The following is a 16,192-nucleotide window of genomic DNA, read 5'->3' as shown; positions in this document are numbered from 1 at the left end:
TCTCCTGCTTCTAAAGCTCGGCAGGTGTACTCTGTGGTAGCTGAGAGAAAATAAAGAAATGCCACAGTTCCATTTCTTTCTTTAACTGTATTGTCAATGAGACTGCCTTAGTGATCACATCTGCAGTCCCATATCACCTGCAGCTTCACTGCAGTGCACATCCTGCCTTGCCTTTACTGATGATCCCCCACATCTTATGCCATTTCTGACATTCGCTGTGCTGGCACTGGACCTGCTTTTGCTACTTAGACTGGCTCCTGATCTCTAAAAATATCGCTTTCTTCCTTGTCAGTACACAGGAAAACCAAAATAAACAACAGTAAGGGATTTTCGTATTCTCCAAGGGAATCTGAATATTGAATGTGCTGACCCATAGGACATGTTTTGTCTAATTGATGTAAAGGGTCTTCTGAGGGAAATTGGGAAGCTGGTTGTTTGATTTAAAAATAAATAAATTAATAATTGTTTTATTAATTTGTGCAGATTCAAGGCTGTTTCACTTCCTCCAGTCCAGAAAGGGAAGGTGCATGTATTGTCATTGCAGCAGGATGCCACTCTTAAAGTAACACTGCTAGTGACACATACTGCTGAAATTTGTGCTTGCTTTCTAGCCTAAATTCACTCTGTTTTTTTACTAGCTACAGGTCAGATGGGGTTTTTTTCTAGGTCAAAGTTCCTTCCAGTAGCTGCCTTTTCCTTCTCATAAAGCATTTTCATGCAGTAAATGAATCAATTGTGAAATTATCATTGACATATTTTTTCATCAGCATTCTCATATTTATTTCTGGACTTTTGATGTAATTGTCAGTTAGACTTGTACCTTCTACTAAGCCTACCAGAATTTGAACAGAAATATCCCCATTCAGTGGTGACTACCTGTCAGCAACCATTTTTTAAAAGATCTAACAACAATCTCATAAATGTACTTAGTAGGTGGTGTATGTGGCCAATTTCCTAAAAGAAACCAGCAAAGTATTATTTACCTCATGCTAAAACAACTCACAGAAGTCAAAGCTAGTATGACATCCATGGTTATTTTCCCAGCCAGTGCTGGAATTACATCAAAGGACAGAAACAACTTTATCAGTCAGGTAAAGTTTCCAGAATAGTCTCATTTTAATTTATGCTCTATACTTTTATTCTTTATCAATAGAAGCAAAATTGCTACCTTTGTTTTCCTAATGAATTAGAATGAGGGCGGTTTTTTCCCCATTGCACAGACACAGACTAAATGTGCCACTCCCTCCCTCCTGTGCAGGGAATATGGACAAACTCTTGGGGCATCACTGCACTGATTTCCAGACGGCCAATTTCCTACGGGGCAGCAAACTTAAGGTCCAGTTTCTTCTGTTCACCTCCTCGAGCCCCACCTGTGGAGAGCTGATTTCAGCTGATGATGGCATCAAGAACTGCAGCTTCAACAGCAGCCTGGAAACCAAAATCATAATCCATGGCTTCAGGTGAGAGAAAGAAGAGCACTGTGACTTACGTTTTCACTGGTAAATTAAACACTGCTGGGGCATTCCCAAGCACTGGGTGGGCTGTCATGGAACTCTCCTGCTTGTGTGACCTTCTTATCTCCCCGGCAGAGTGGCTGCATGAAAAACAACCGCTAAGAGCAGAGATTGGGATGTTCAGCCTCAAACTGGATCCGGGAATTTTCCGGGAGGCTGTTGGTGGAAAATGCTGCTGACACCCCTCATTACAGCACAACTTGAAGTACTTTAGTTTGTGACCAGTTGCCTTTTTGTGTGTCTGCTTCACACTTTCTGGAGCCTAAAAAAAGTTAGAAATTAGACTACATCTTTTTTTCTTTTTTTTCTTCCTTCCTTCCCTCTCTTTCACTCTCTCTCTCTCTCCCTCTTCCTTCACATCTTTCCATTTCTTTCCTTTTTTTCAACATTTTTAGTTAAGAAGTATTCTCTAAGATTCTTGTCCCTTTAAATGGTTTTCTGGGATTTCATGCCCAGTAGCCTGGATTGATGAGCCATTTGGAATCCCCAGCAGACAGATTATCCTTCTATTCTTGAAAGTGTAGGGATTGGAGCTGGGTTGGTTTTTTTTTAACTGCTATCATTCTGCACGCTTCTGTGCCATTTTTCAGTCAGGTGTGACCATATAACATTATTTGTTTTGAAGTGCAAAAGCCTGAATAGAAAGTGCATAGAAGACCAGGATGAAACCACAGCAGCTGTTGCAGGGTCTTCTCAGAAAACCTGCTGTTGCCTTCAAGTGAGATAGCACACTCTTCACCAGATGGCATTAGGAAAACTGGGTAGAACAGAGCCTCCTCAGTTTTTCTGGAATTCTTGGGTATAGATTATCTTTTTTTAATTGTCTAGAGATGAGGAAATGTAGCCATGAAAGACCAGGTGATCTGGCCAAGGACTTCCTTCCAGTTGGCAGCAGAGAAGGATCCAGGTGTTCCCAGTCAGCTCACTTACTCCGGGTGGGCTCTGTGGTGGCTAAATGACACACCACAGTGAGACTGAGATCTCAGCCTGAGCTCTGCAAATGTTATCTCATTCATTAAATAGCTGGTTCCCTCCTGAACCAGTGCATTCTGGAAAGTGTTATTACACCACCACAAAAAAAATTTCCAGGTGTGGGTGTCTGGCACCAAAAATAACTTTCAGCAACTGTCTGGCAGCTTCCTCTGAGACATGTGAAGCTCCAGCACCAGTGAACTACACACTGGCACATGCCCTGCTTGGGGAACACCTAACGTCCTTGTCTCTGGTGGCTCCACAGGGCTTTGGGTACCAAACCTTCCTGGATTGAAGGGCTTGTCCAAGCCATACTGCACACCAGCCAGGTGAATGTGATTGCAGTAGACTGGGTTTATGGGTCTACAGGAGCCTATGCCTCAGCAGTGGAAAATGTCACACGGCTGGCCCTGGTCATCTCACAGTTCATCAGCAAGCTCCTGGTAAGCTACTGTGCGTTTCCAGTGCAGGGAGCATGAGCAGGGAACTGCTCCCAACCTGCTGTATTCAGATGTTGGACAACTGGATTTTTTTATTCCAGATTTTTCTTTTTTCCCCTCTTTTGGTCCAGGCTTGAGCATGCCACCATTTTTCTTCTTCTTTTTGAGTTTTGACATTTTCTGGAAAAAAAACCCCAGTTGTCAGCTGCCTCTCCAGCTCAGGACAAACCTAAAACCTGCCTTGGGTTTTCTCAGATCCATATTCACTGGACAGTCTTCTTCTGCTCAGAAATTTTGTCCAGGAAGCTGGAGGGAGTGAGATCTGAGGCTGGATTATATTTGCTCTGGGCTTCAGATATACTTCCCAGTATGTGGAAAAACCCAGATGTGTCCCACTCTGTTCGTGCAAAGCACAGCTGAACAAGACTTCTGCAATCAGGGTAATGAATCTTTGTGTTAACCAGCTACATGTAAACTCTCCACAAAACGTTTGCATTGCTGACTCACCTGTTTAGGGCTGGATTTGCATCTGTGGACCTAAAGAAAGGCTCTAAAAAACAGAAAGGGCAATACCCATCATTTCCTTAACTATCTGGTTTTCCACTGTACACCTCAAAAGCAATGCTACATCAGGAGAGTTACAGAGCTGCTGTGTGGGCTGGGACAGGGTATTTTACCTTTCTGCTACAGAGACATAAATTTGTATTTTTGTCACCCTGCAGGCCCTGGGAGTCTCAGGGACATCTATCCACATCATTGGAGTAAGCCTTGGAGCACATGTTGGGGGCCTGGTGGGGCACTTCCATGGTGGTCACCTGGGACGGATAACAGGTATCACCAAACTGAGTCTGGGGTCCTCACCTGTTCTTCAAGAGAGAATGAAAGAGCAAGAAAGGGGAGTCATTCAGAGTGGTCTTTTAATTTCATAAGGGCTCATTAGATCCAAGCTCAGATTCTGACAGCGCCTTTCCAGCCATCAGTCCCCTCCACGCTTCCAAAAGAGCACAAGTATTTTCAAAAAGGTCCTTCCACCTCTGCTACACTCTTCAAATTGGTGCCAGCTTAGAAAAGTACGAGCCCTCATGACTAGTGAAAACCCACAACACCCACAAGCTTTGCTTCCAAATTATAGCATGTACATGTGGTTCTTAGAATTAAAGTCCACAATACAATTGTGGGGGGAGCAGCAGGAGTGAGTTGCTCTGCAGGAAAACATGAGCTGAGAGCCAAGGGGACAGCAAGGTGGGCAGCGGCCTCACTGACAAGGAATATGGTCCTACTGTGTCTGGGCAAGAAGAGCAGAGCAGGTCCAGTGACAGGAACCAGGCTCAACCACAGTCCAGTGATCACCAGGCAAGTTCGTAGTGACAAGGCAAGCTCAAGATCAAGCTGGGAAGTCAAGTCAGCAAGATAAAGGCAGGACCAACAAGACACAGGGCAGGGCATGGCATCCCTACCACACAGCTCAGGCAAGGAACAAAAGCAAGAGCCTGAGCCAGCGTTGGGAGGACCCAGATGAGGCTTCTTGCTGTTTTCCCCCACAAGCTGGCTGTTTTCACAGTAGGCTGGTCTAACTGTACCAAATCAGAGCTGACCTTAAACACAGCCAGACTCCTGGGTGTGAGGAAGAGGTTCCACTGAGGGAAATACAAAGCAAGATGGTTATAGGCTGATCCTGTCACTTAGAGCTTTTGGTGCACTCAGGACCTCATCAGCCCTTACATGTGGAGCATGAATAAAGTCACAGAATCATTTAGGTAAGGAGGGACTTTGCAAGGTCCCTAGTCCACACACCACCACCACCACCATCACCCCTCCTCAAAGCAGGGCTGCATTGCAAGTTATATCAGATTGTCAAGGGTTTTACTAAATTCTGAGAATCTCCAATGATAGAGATTCATTTTAATAGGAGGGGAATGCCACTAAGAAGGAACAGACATAAAGTCTCCAGTAGTGTGGCCTCACATCCCAGTCTGCCTCAGCCCATGTTGGTCTGTTTCACAGAGGTATCCTCAGGAAGGCTCTCACTGCACACTCCGCAGGGCAGTCCAGAGAAATGTTGGTTCAGTCTTCACATGTCATAGCTTCCCATGCTGCATGAAATACAGGCATTTCTTAACAGAAACTGAATTTCTTGCTGGGCCCTTTTTAAAGCTGTGAATCAAAGTTTACATTAGGAGAAAATTGGAGTAGCGACTGTCCTGCACCAGAATTTTATGATCGGTGATGTCTTCAGATGAGCGGAAGCAGACATTTCCATGAAACCATGGTAATTAGCTTCAGAGTTAAAGACTCTTCCCCTTTGTGTTGTCCACATGTAATAGAAGCTCTGTAGATTTATTTATTTCATTTGTAACTCTGCTAGAATACAACCCCTTTTCCACATTCCTGTTTATCCTAAGATTTGATAGGCACATTGGGTATTGCAGATTCCAGTTCAGATTTAGGAGCCTAGACAGGTTGGATTAGACCCAAGGTATGTCTGATCTCATCTTCTGCCTCCTCACACACATGTGTACACTCACACAGGAATGTGATCCCAGAGCCACAATCTGCAGAGGTGTTTTCAGTCAGCTAAGAAGGGCTGTGTGGAGCAAAACCAGAGGGAGTCTTAGGATCAGAGCACAGACTTGACTTTAACAAAGTGACTTTCTTTAATCCATGCCTGTTCCACTGGATATCTCCTTGTGCAGGAAAGAAACTGGAATGAACAGCACTTACCAAACTCAGAAAAGAACACTTTGTTTCAGTACTTGCAGAGGAAATTAAAAATCTTGAAGGAAGTAATTTGCATGTAGAGCTCCAGTAAATAGTTTCCTTAGCTGCCAAAGATGTACATCTCAATGGAGTTTATGCAGCTTGTGCCTGGAGAAGGAAGGGATAGAGGAGAGAGGATACAAAGCTGCTTGCATTGGAGCTGTGCTAGAATTGACTGCTGTTCATATTAGGTTTCTGTCTCCTCAGCATGAACTTCATGCCACACCAAAGAATGATTTTCAGTATCTTTAGAAGCCTTTTACTACAACGTGGTCTGTAGAAGTGGGTGAGGAACCTCTGAGCTTTTCGTGCATATCAAGATTAAAGAACATTAAAGTCTCTTTCTTAGCTTTTATTTACAGAAAGAACCGGAAAGTAGGTTTTTTCCCTTCTTTTCCTTTTCCCCTTCCCTCTCCCCTCACAATTGCAGACATGCCCATTTGTACATAGTTGATATTGCCTTCTCCATAGAGAATTAATAGGACTGAGTCCAAAGCAGTGAAACCAGCCAGCTCCGAGGCTAAGTGGCATGTGGAGCAGACCTGTTTCCTAAACTATTGTTGTCTGCAGAGTGAAAAAAAAGTCTTGTGAGGTTACTTTTCTACAAAATGGAAATAGGATAAACCTCAGAAAAAAATTACCTTTAATCTGCTCCTTGGTAATGCCAAGGATACTTTTCTGTGTTCCTTTGAGTCCCCAGAAGTTGCTCTAGGAGCAAATTTTAGGCAAAAATGTAGATGATTGCTAGAGACTCAATTTTATTTGTGGGGAGAGGGCTCAGAAGCCTCTTTGTTTTAAAATTGTTAGATAGTATGAAACTTTTGTAATTCCTCAGTTGGTTAATGCCTGGGGTGCTGAATTCACCACCTAACTGCTGATCTCGTGATATTTCTCAGACTGTAGTGCCAATACACATGACAGTACAATTTGGGAAGGCATTAAAAGTTTGATTCTCTTTCATCAAAACTCCAAGAGACACTATGCACCCACTCTGTCAGAGCTATTTAAAGCTCAGCCATGGCTTTACAGCCTAGAGTTAAAACATTGCTAAAAGGGTGTGCAACAGTGGAGGACAATGCAAGGAATCTGTAGTGGAAGCTGGTGCTGGCAGAAACTATTCTGGAGCGTAATCGCTGAGACCTGGGAATAATTTATTATTTCTGCCTAGCAAGATTTTTAAAGATTTAGATAAAATAACTGGTCCAGAAATAAGAAGGAGAGGGGCTGAAGAGTACTTGTTGTTGAGGTGTTTGATTTTGTTACAGCCCTGGATCCTGCAGGCCCTAAGTACACCAGAGCCAGCCCTGAGGAACGCCTGGATCCTGGGGATGCCGTGTTCGTAGAAGCCATTCATACCGATGCTGACAGTAAGCTGCCTTCCCTCTTCCTCGGCCTGGGCTTCTGGTCCTTCTGACATCATTATTGCTGAGGAGTCTGTAGGTCATTGTCCCTTTTTTATCAGACTACTGTGAGTTCAGGTTCACTCTGAGGAAGTTTCTTGTTAAAGAAAGGGTTTGATGATGAATTCATGCCCCAGAGCACTTCAAACAACAGACAGACAGGTGGAGATTGATACAGCAGATTGAGTTTATGCAGAACCAGCTCAGCAGGACTTCTACTGAATGAAAGTAATTTATAGGTCTAGTCTCACTTTGTTTTTTCCCACCTGATGTAAGAAAGGTGCCACCGAGAGTGCTGTCGGAAAATAACAGAGTCAAACAAGAGCTGGTGCAAAAATTGAGTAACTTCTCCAAAGCACTGAGGATCTACACAGGAAGAGCATGTGCTAAAGAATAATGTGGTGCCTTTGAGTCACACCTTTTGCCTGGAGACCACAAAAACCTCTACCAACACAACTCTCAATTATGCTTCACAATCCCACATTAAGGCTGTGGTGATCTTAGTTCTCCTTTACATAGAATCAAAAACTAGACTCGCTGAGGTGGTGGTCAAGACAGAGTTTCCAGTAATTTTGATGGCAGGGCCTGGAGCATTTTCTGCTCTATGCATGAAACCTGCACAGTACAGGCATGTAGAAGCAGGAAATCTGGCCTTGATGTCTCCAGCACTGGGGCTGGCTCCAGTACTACTAATGTTCAACATATTATTGGGACCTGTCATAAACATGTAGGGTAAAGCCTACAGAAGAGCCAAGTCTGAAAATGAAGTGGCAATTCACCTCCTTTCAGATTTCGGGATCCGGATTCCTGTAGGCCACATCGATTATTTTGTCAATGGAGGCAAAGATCAGCCAGGATGCCCCCGATTCATCTCTGCAGGTAAGAACACTCTCTGGCCAAGTGAAGAGCTTTCAAGGCCATTTAGCAGACTGTGAAAATGGCAAGCAGCTCCTGCTACAGCCACAGCAGACAGCAAAGCAAGATGAACATGTATTCACAGCCCACCTCTCTTCTCAGCAGTACAGGAAGCAGGTGACATTAAAATCACATACAGATCAAGTGTCTTGGCAGCACCACTGTCAAGAGATGTGATTTTGGTGATGCTTCCCTATGACACAAAACCCTAGCATCAGTATAGATGACACTTTTGCTAAAAAGACTCTTAGGTATCACTAATGAAAGCTGCTTTTGGTTTTCCTGCTGCAAGTTGTGTCTACTTAGAGAGGCAGTTTGTACACTTACTGTCCTTTTCTTCTAGAGAAGAGGACTTTCCACAGTAAACAGTGTGGACTCACTAACACTCAAATGTGCTCTGTATGAGTCAGCTGCATTGAGGCTCAGCTTACCTGGGATACCTATGGTATCTCATTTCCCATAGCTGGGGCTCCAGTACAGGTGGGAGTCAAAGCTGCTGCACCCCCTTACAGAGAGCTTGGGGCCTGACTGATGGGACACTGACAGAAACATGACAGCTCTGTGGTCCCCCTCTTCTACGGGACTCAGTCTGAGAGATAGGTACACTTTTAACTTTCTGCAGAACTTTTTCTGCAGTGGGATCTGAGCTTGCAGTCACAGAAATGTCCTGCAAAATGTTATTAATGGGAAGGTGATCACTGCAGTAAGAGTGTTCCTTGACTCCCAGTTCCTTGGGAATGTGCAAAAAAACTGCAGCCAAGAGGAAGGCTCATGGCTGCTTTTCTCTGGTTGATTTTCTCCTTGCAGGCTATAACTTCCTGATCTGTGATCACATGCGGGCAGTACATCTCTACATCAGTGCCTTGAACCATCCCTGTCCCATCATGGGGTTCCCCTGTGCCAGTCATCAAGATTTTCTAAATGGTCATTGCCTGGACTGTGCAGAACCCTTCTTGTACTCCTGTCCCAGAATAGGTACAGTACCAACATGAGACCTTCCCGGAGCAGATGACAATATGATGGTGTCAGTGCAGAGCACAGGATGCAGTCTAGATTTTTCTGTGCAGGATTTGCTTTGGATCTCTTTGGGAAGAGTGAGAAGCTGTTTCGTTTTCAGGCTTCTATATATACACATATAAAAGCTCATATATTGCCCTAGGTAGAACACCAAAACCTTGAACATTTCTGATCTTTAAACATTTCCTAGGACCCAGATATGTGTTGAAAGAGAGTTTCCAGAATCACCTGCCAGAATCAGTGGGCAATTGCTTAAAAAAATGTCTTGTTCAGAGAAGCAGCTGGAAATTTTAGTTCAAGCCTGAAGTCTCATTCTTCTACACAACTCTGTTGCTGAGTCACCTCCTTTTCATAAATTTCTGCCATGGTCACCCCAAAGATGAACTCTCTGGACTGGGAGAAGGTAATAGATGCCTCTTTTAGGCTTCTGAAATTGGGCTGTGGCATGAGGAAAGGAAGTGTCCTCTGCTGCTATTTGCAGTATGGTACCAGAGGAACATAAAGAGAGGCCTTTTTTGGTATAGGTTCTCTCAGATCAGCCACTCCTTCCCCATCTCCCCAAGCCATTTTGCCAGCTAGTCAATGATGCAGGCCCCAAATTACGGTGGTTTCCTCATTTGACCAAGGAATTCAATTTCCCTTGTGTTTGCACTGTCATTTACATCTACACTAAGTTTCCTGACTTGGTAGTCTTTAGTCTTGCTCATTTTACACAGATGCAACTGATAGCACAGTTTGTTATCAGAGGAATGGAAAAAAAGCCACCAAGAGGTTCTCTGGTGATGACTACCTGGGGTAGCCAGAGTAGGTTTTCTGAGAGAATGTTAACCTGTCAAACAGCCACCACAAACTTGTACTTGCTCTGATTTACACTGGTATAAAAACGGGATCTGTTCTCTGAGACAGGGGAGTCAGGCAGGCTGAAAGGAGGTGACTGATTATATTTCCATTCTGTCATTCATGGCTTTCCCTGCACTGACCTTATTTCCTCCCACAGGCCTGCTGGAGCAGGCAGGTGTCAACATGAGCAGGCTGCCCCAGGAAGTGAAAGTTTTTTTAATGACAAGTCCTTCAGCCCCATTCTGTGGTAAGTAGCATGAGAGAAAAATGAGCCAGAAGGGTGTTGGCCAATGAGGCACATCCTCCAAGGAGCCTAGGTAGTTACAGCATGCTATCCTATCAGAATCAGCTGCTATGGGCCACAGGGTCTGAGACACACCGCTGAAGAGCAATAAGCCTGCACATCTCCTCCACAAAGCCCTTTCCAACAGCTTTATTAGTGTGAGCACAGCCCTGAACTGACACAACCACACGGTTTCAGGACTGAAGAAAAGGGGATTGAAAATGCCTGTCTGTTCACACTGGACGATACAGACATGCCCCCTGTGCCTCACATAGCACAGAGACTTGATTCTTTCTTATGTCTGTCTAATCTTTTCTGCTGGTGGGGCCAGGGAATGAGTGCTAGAGCCCCTCTTTTGGCATGGGTAAGTCCTACAGATAGTACCTGTCCTCACTCCCACATTCTTTGCCTCTTGCTCAGTCCACCACAGCCTGGTTGAGTTCCACTTGCAGAAGAAAAGAAACAGAGTCACCAGCATTGAGATCAGTTTCAGCAGCAACAGCACCAAGGACACAGCAAAGATCACCATGTGAGTGACAGTGCGTGCTTCTGGCCTGTTCATCCTAATCCAGGAAAGGCAAAACAACAGTGTATTTCCCTGAGTGATGAACCACAGCCTTGTTTCTTGAGTCTCTCCACATTTTCCTTAAAGGCCCTGAAGAACCAGGCATGTGCTACCATTACTCAGTAACCCTGACTGGGTCCACATCTTCCCTGAGTGCACAAAGCAGTAGGAACACCCTGGGACCCCCAGATCTGCATACTTTGTGTGGCTGTGCTGCTTTCCTTTCCACACCATAGCCTGGACCTGGTGCCACCAAACTGCAATCACTGTCAGATAGTTATTAGCCCTGCTCTGGCAGACAGGGGTGGCTTACAGCAATACCCCATCCACCAGAGGCTCCAGACTGATAGACTTGGTGGCTTAGACATTTCTCTTGATGCCCAAGAGGACAGCAGTTGCAATGAGGAGACAAGTGCACCTCAGCATAGTCAGAAATGTGCTAGTAGCTTGCTGCTTCTGCAGTAATGCATCAATGCTCTCATGCTCCCATTGCAGGGAAAAGCAAAGGGCAAGGGATCAAGATCCCCTGTGTAGACAGAAAGATGTCTCTTGAAAGCACCACTCAGACTGTGTCTGAATTAAAGGATCAGACTCCACAGCTTCCACAGCTCTTGCCACAAGGGGATCTCCCCACCCCAGCAAGTTCCCTAGAACTCTTCCTCACTTCTTCCTACTCCTTGCTCATTGTTGTGGACTGGGAACCACAATGCAGCTAGCACATGCTGCTGGCTGCCTCAGGAAGCAGGAAAGCTGCCTGCTGAAGAGTCTCAGCCAGCTCTCCTGGGATCAGAGGGCTTCCAGTGCTGGATCCCACACAGTCCTTACTGCTAAGCCAAAATATTGTGACCTAGAGCTGATGGTGTTGCTGCTTCAATTGTGGGCAGGAGGTAAGGGTGAGAAATGGGGAAGGGGAAGCCACACTCTAGGGTACTCTCCAGAGTGACATAGATGCTTGGTCACAGATTTCCAGCCAGGCACCACAATTTGGGTTTGTACTCCAGCCTGGTGGAGCTCAGTCTGCTCAACTCCTCCTGGCTTGGAAGCCAAACCTGCCTTTTCCACAGATGCAGAAGGGAAGAAATAGGAATACCGAGGTCAGACCAGGATCTGTGCACCACTTCCAGCGGCAGTTGTCGGACGTAGGGTCTGGTGCAAGTCCAGCAGAAGGCATGTGAGTGCTGGAGGGAAAGGCTGCCCGGGGTTGTGAGCCAGGCAGGCAATCCCGAAGCTTTGCTGTACCCTCCGGTTTTAATGAGACAGTGGAGTTAGAGCAGGGTAACCTATCCAGAGATGCCCTGCGGGGGGAACAGCAGCTGTGTTTCATTTAAATGCCTTTCTTAGAAGCACAAGGCTAAACTGAAAAATTTGCTCACAGCAATAAACCTACAGATTTGAGAGTATAAAACTGAAGATACTCCTTTTAATTCTCACTGGTAACAAAGGGCAAATTTCCCTGCTCTAGGCAAAGCTCAGGCTTCCAGTGCAGTCAAGCTCAGAGTATCAAATGGGCATCTAAACATAGATCCTCACATCACAGCTCAGACACTGATCGATCAGTGAGTTATCTCAGATGATCTGATATGTATATCCTCCTGCAGTTTCCCAGAAGTGTGGAAGGACTTACTTGGGAGTGCTCAGCTAGTCTCAAACCTTCAGCAAGGGACTCACATGGTTGTGTCTTGCCCCACATTGCCCTTCTCATCTCCTCTCCCAAATACCCATTCCAATCTCACTCCTCCCCACATGTTGCTCAGAGTGTTCCAGGAGACATGTCCCCAACCGTCAGTAGCTGACATGGGGCTGATGAGTGAGGAGTTTGTTACACAGGATATTTCCCAGCTGCACTGCTGTGTGCTTACACATCACATGACATCATCCTCCATATCCAAGAAAGCAAACCTCTGAAGCCAGCCAAGTTTCCTACATCCATCCAGGGGTTGTGCAGGGTTGGACCAAGTGTCAGTCCCAGAAGTGGCTCTCTTCAACACGGTTAACTGTATTGTGTTCCTCTGTCCATGGACAATATGCCATAGAGAGATGGCTTCCATTTGCTATCCATTATTCACTTTTATAACCACAATTTTGTCATGCCTCTTATTTTTAGCAGCTTCAAGCCAGACACAGACACACAAAACCCAGCAACTACTGCTGCAGTGTAAGAGAGGGACTGGGGGTGCTGGTGTGGGTTGGCTGCTGTGAGTGCTGCTGTCAGCCTGTACCTGAGAGCTACTTTGGTTAGCAGAATTGTAGACTCTTCCTGACCCTTTTGTCACCTCTCCCCTTTCCCTGCCAGCATGTTTCTGATCAGACAGTCACCCAGGTGGTTCTGGGATCGTGCCAAATCAGCTGCACAGATGTCATTCTTCATGGGCACAAGGAAATCAATGATCTCCGTGTTCTAGGAGGTGTCAAGTACATCAAGTGTAAGGCCCACTGAATGGACTCCACAGAAGGGACTTAAAATGCCTGGGCAGGACACATCTGTGGCACACAGCTGACTGGGCTCTGGTCGTTGGCTCATTACCAAACCTCTGTTATTTCTCAGTTCACATTGCCTGGGTAAGAGCATAGTGACAGACAAAGGTCCCTCTATCCAAGCATCCCATCTTCAACATGATCAAAAGCAAGTAGCTAGAGAAGAGTATAAAAAATCTCTGGGTAAGCATGTAGCAATACTTCCCCACAGAGTTTCCCAGTGTCTAGTTACATCTCAGGGACTTTCAGAACCAAAGATGAGATCTTTATTCTTACCAGCTTTTGTATTCCACAAACTTGTCCAGTCCCCCTCCTCTGACTTGTAGAGCCATGTAAACTTTCTGGCATTCACAACATCCCACAGCAAGGATTTTAACAGCTTGAAAGGAATGGTGCAGTGTGCATTTTTTTGAGCCTGCCACCTCTTGGCCTTCTTTGATGAACCCTGGTACTGGAAGAAATGGTGAGCAACTGGTCCCCATCCATGCCATTCACCATTTCATAGATATTGACTTATCTACCATCTGTGGCAAGGTGAGCAGTGTTTCAATTGATACACAACAGTTAGAACAGTGGTTGTAATTGTGTGATGGAAGGAAGGATATTTATACAGAAATATTCCTGAACAGAGAGGTAAAACATGGAGAGACAGCTCATGCAATGTCTAGTTTTGACAGATGAGTCTTCTCACTCCATTTTATTATGTGAGGGCTTCACAATAATAGTGCAGGTTCCTCCAGTGTTTCCATGGATATGCACATGGACTGTATCTGTAGGTTCATGGAACACATCCCTCACATCTCTCATCCCGCCTTGCAGACCTAAGGACCAGGAGACAGGCAAACAGCTGCTGGCTCACCAAGTTCCCCTCTGCCAGATAAACAGTGTGACCCTGAAGTATATCCCCAAGAATCGTTTTTGGAGCAAGGATGAGCCATCCATTGTTGGCAAGCTCTGTGTAGCGCCGCTGCCTCTCAACAGCAGGTAAGCCACAGGAATGTTGTACAGGGATACACTGAGCCTGTGGATGCAGCCTGTGGCTTGAAGCAATGCATTCTTCTTCCTATTTAGGGACACATGTAAAGAGGTCTTTCCCATCACCTCTGTGTCCCATGTAACTCATCTTGTATTTGTGAAAGAGAAAAGCTGCAAAGGTAGTTTTCTAGGAGTTTTCTGAAATTCTTCCCCCAGGATGAAAGTGTGGTGCCATGGAAGGAATACAGCTGCAACTCACATCACCTTGAAGATACTTCAGTCACAAACCATGGCAAAAGCTTGTACTAACTAGAATTATTCCTGTATCCTTGCTTGCCCTCTCCATCTTCCCCTGTCTACAATGAGCCCCCATCTAAAACATGACAGGTGAACATTTTTCAGGATGAGACAACAGAAGACCAGTAATATATTTCTGTGTCTTATACAGCAAGGTTTATAAAGCACTAAGGCTAGACAACCATTTTGGCATTTTCTAGGCCAGACATGGTATAGACCTTCAGCCATATTTACCTTTCCTGGAGTAAAAGCAGCCAAGTCCTTCTCATCCTGAGAAAGGTCTTCTCCATAATACAATATTCTTGCCAGGAGTTTTGCAGATCCAAGTTCTTGCAGGCGGGACAAAACAGCTGGGTCTATACTGACACATTAAACTGTCCACATCGCTTCTGAAATGCTGGCGGAAGGCTGAAGCAAACTACTGGATACTTCAAAGCAGGTTCAAATTCTGTTTTGGTGGACAGTAAGGAGGCTGAAGCTCTAGGCAGTAAAAATATATTCAGTAGGCCCAGAAAGGGGGAAAAAAAAAGGCACTCCTACATAAATACCAGGTATTCCCTTGAGTATAAGGACTATTCCTTACTAGCATGTTTTGCACTCCAAAGTTGGGATTGATGTGCTTTTATCACTTATGAATGGGACAGCAAGGCACATTGCCTGAAAGAGGTGCTAACCTGCACCCCTGGAAGCACTGAACTTGGCTTTGATACAGATAGAAAGCTGTAGAGTTGCACAGGCTCACAACTGTGCTGCTGTCACTATGCTGGGAGCACCCAGAGCAACAACGGTGCTGCTTGGAGGGGTCAGGGAAGGGTGAAGGACACAAGCCCATACACGCCCTTCCAGCCAGTCCATCCCAGCCAGGGCACAGCACCCCATCCACTATACCCTGGCAAAGCAGCACAAGGTCCAGCACCTGACTTGCTTCTGTGTTAGGATAGCAACTTCCATCTGCTAATGCCCAGCCTGACTTCTCTGTGCTCTTCCCACAGCAGGACAATGTCATGTCTGCCCTGGAGCCTCACCCTCCACAGCAAAACAGACATCTCTTATGACCTGCCTACTGCTTGTGCCTAGCTCTGCCTTCAGGATACACAAAACCAGAATGGAGTTCTAAACCTACTGCTGCTCTCTGCTACCAGATGATACATTGACCATAAAACTGGATGGGTTTTTTACTCCCTGCATTAGGGGCAAGATGTCAAGGAAAAGAAGTGTGTGGCAGATTGGCAAATACAAGGTTAACTGGTTACAGCAAAACCTTCCAGTTAAAAGACTGGATTGAAACTTTTGTCTCACAAGTTGTGTACCCAGCTCTCAAAGTGAGACAGGCAAGTCATTTAATCTCAAGGTTCAATCTGTATGAAAGAAGGAGTAGATAATACCGCTTTTCATAGTGGGAGTATTGCCATAATTCATTAGTGTTTTATATTAAACTGTCCTGAAATCTTCATATTAAAGATGACAGGTATTATTTTTCCTCAGCAAGGGGAAACAGTGTGGCCCAAGTTTGGCACAGGAAGGAGTCATTCTTAGCCAGGACTCCAGTGGGAAACTCACTAGTCCCATCTATGAGATGCTTTCTGTGCATCATTCTCTCTGAAGCTCACATGAAGTGAAGCTGACACCAGGAGCAGCACAGTGCTCTCACATCCAATTTTGCACTGCTTTGACCATCTGCCCAGAATACAAGGTAGTGAGAGAATGGAGCATTGTAGCAACAGGGCCACCTAACACAAATT

At 45.3% G+C, this 16,192-nt stretch overlaps 1 protein-coding gene across 4 annotated transcripts in view; it reads left to right on the top strand.

Moving 5' to 3' along the window:
- The window catches only part of PLA1A (phospholipase A1 member A), a 28,380-nt gene extending 12,477 nt beyond the window's left edge, over positions 1-15,903 (top strand). The window contains exons 3-12 of one of the 4 annotated variants that reach the window (XM_042031734.1): positions 1,259-1,460; positions 2,752-2,929; positions 3,649-3,757; positions 6,949-7,050; positions 7,873-7,962; positions 8,806-8,973; positions 10,013-10,102; positions 10,559-10,667; positions 13,998-14,162; positions 15,443-15,903. In XM_042031734.1, the coding sequence (XP_041887668.1) occupies positions 1,259-1,460; positions 2,752-2,929; positions 3,649-3,757; positions 6,949-7,050; positions 7,873-7,962; positions 8,806-8,973; positions 10,013-10,102; positions 10,559-10,667; positions 13,998-14,162; positions 15,443-15,527 (1,298 nt within the window). In that variant the 3' untranslated portion in view covers positions 15,528-15,903. Of the gene's footprint in view, positions 1-1,258; positions 1,461-2,751; positions 2,930-3,648; positions 3,758-6,948; positions 7,051-7,872; positions 7,963-8,805; positions 8,974-10,012; positions 10,103-10,558; positions 10,668-13,997; positions 14,163-15,442 lie in introns of those variants that run through there. The other 3 variants (XM_042031735.1, XM_042031736.1, XM_042031737.1) reach the window with 3 other exon arrangements.
- Positions 15,904-16,192: the final 289 nt, after the last annotated feature.

This window comes from Corvus kubaryi, unplaced genomic scaffold (genome assembly GCF_017639235.1).
Source record: "Corvus kubaryi isolate FWS band 111438036 unplaced genomic scaffold, C.kubaryi_AGA036_p1.0 37341, whole genome shotgun sequence".
In the NCBI taxonomy this organism is placed as follows: domain Eukaryota; kingdom Metazoa; phylum Chordata; class Aves; order Passeriformes; family Corvidae; genus Corvus; species Corvus kubaryi.
Note: the sequence above shows the minus strand (reverse complement) of the source record. Positions and strands in the feature narration are given on the sequence as shown.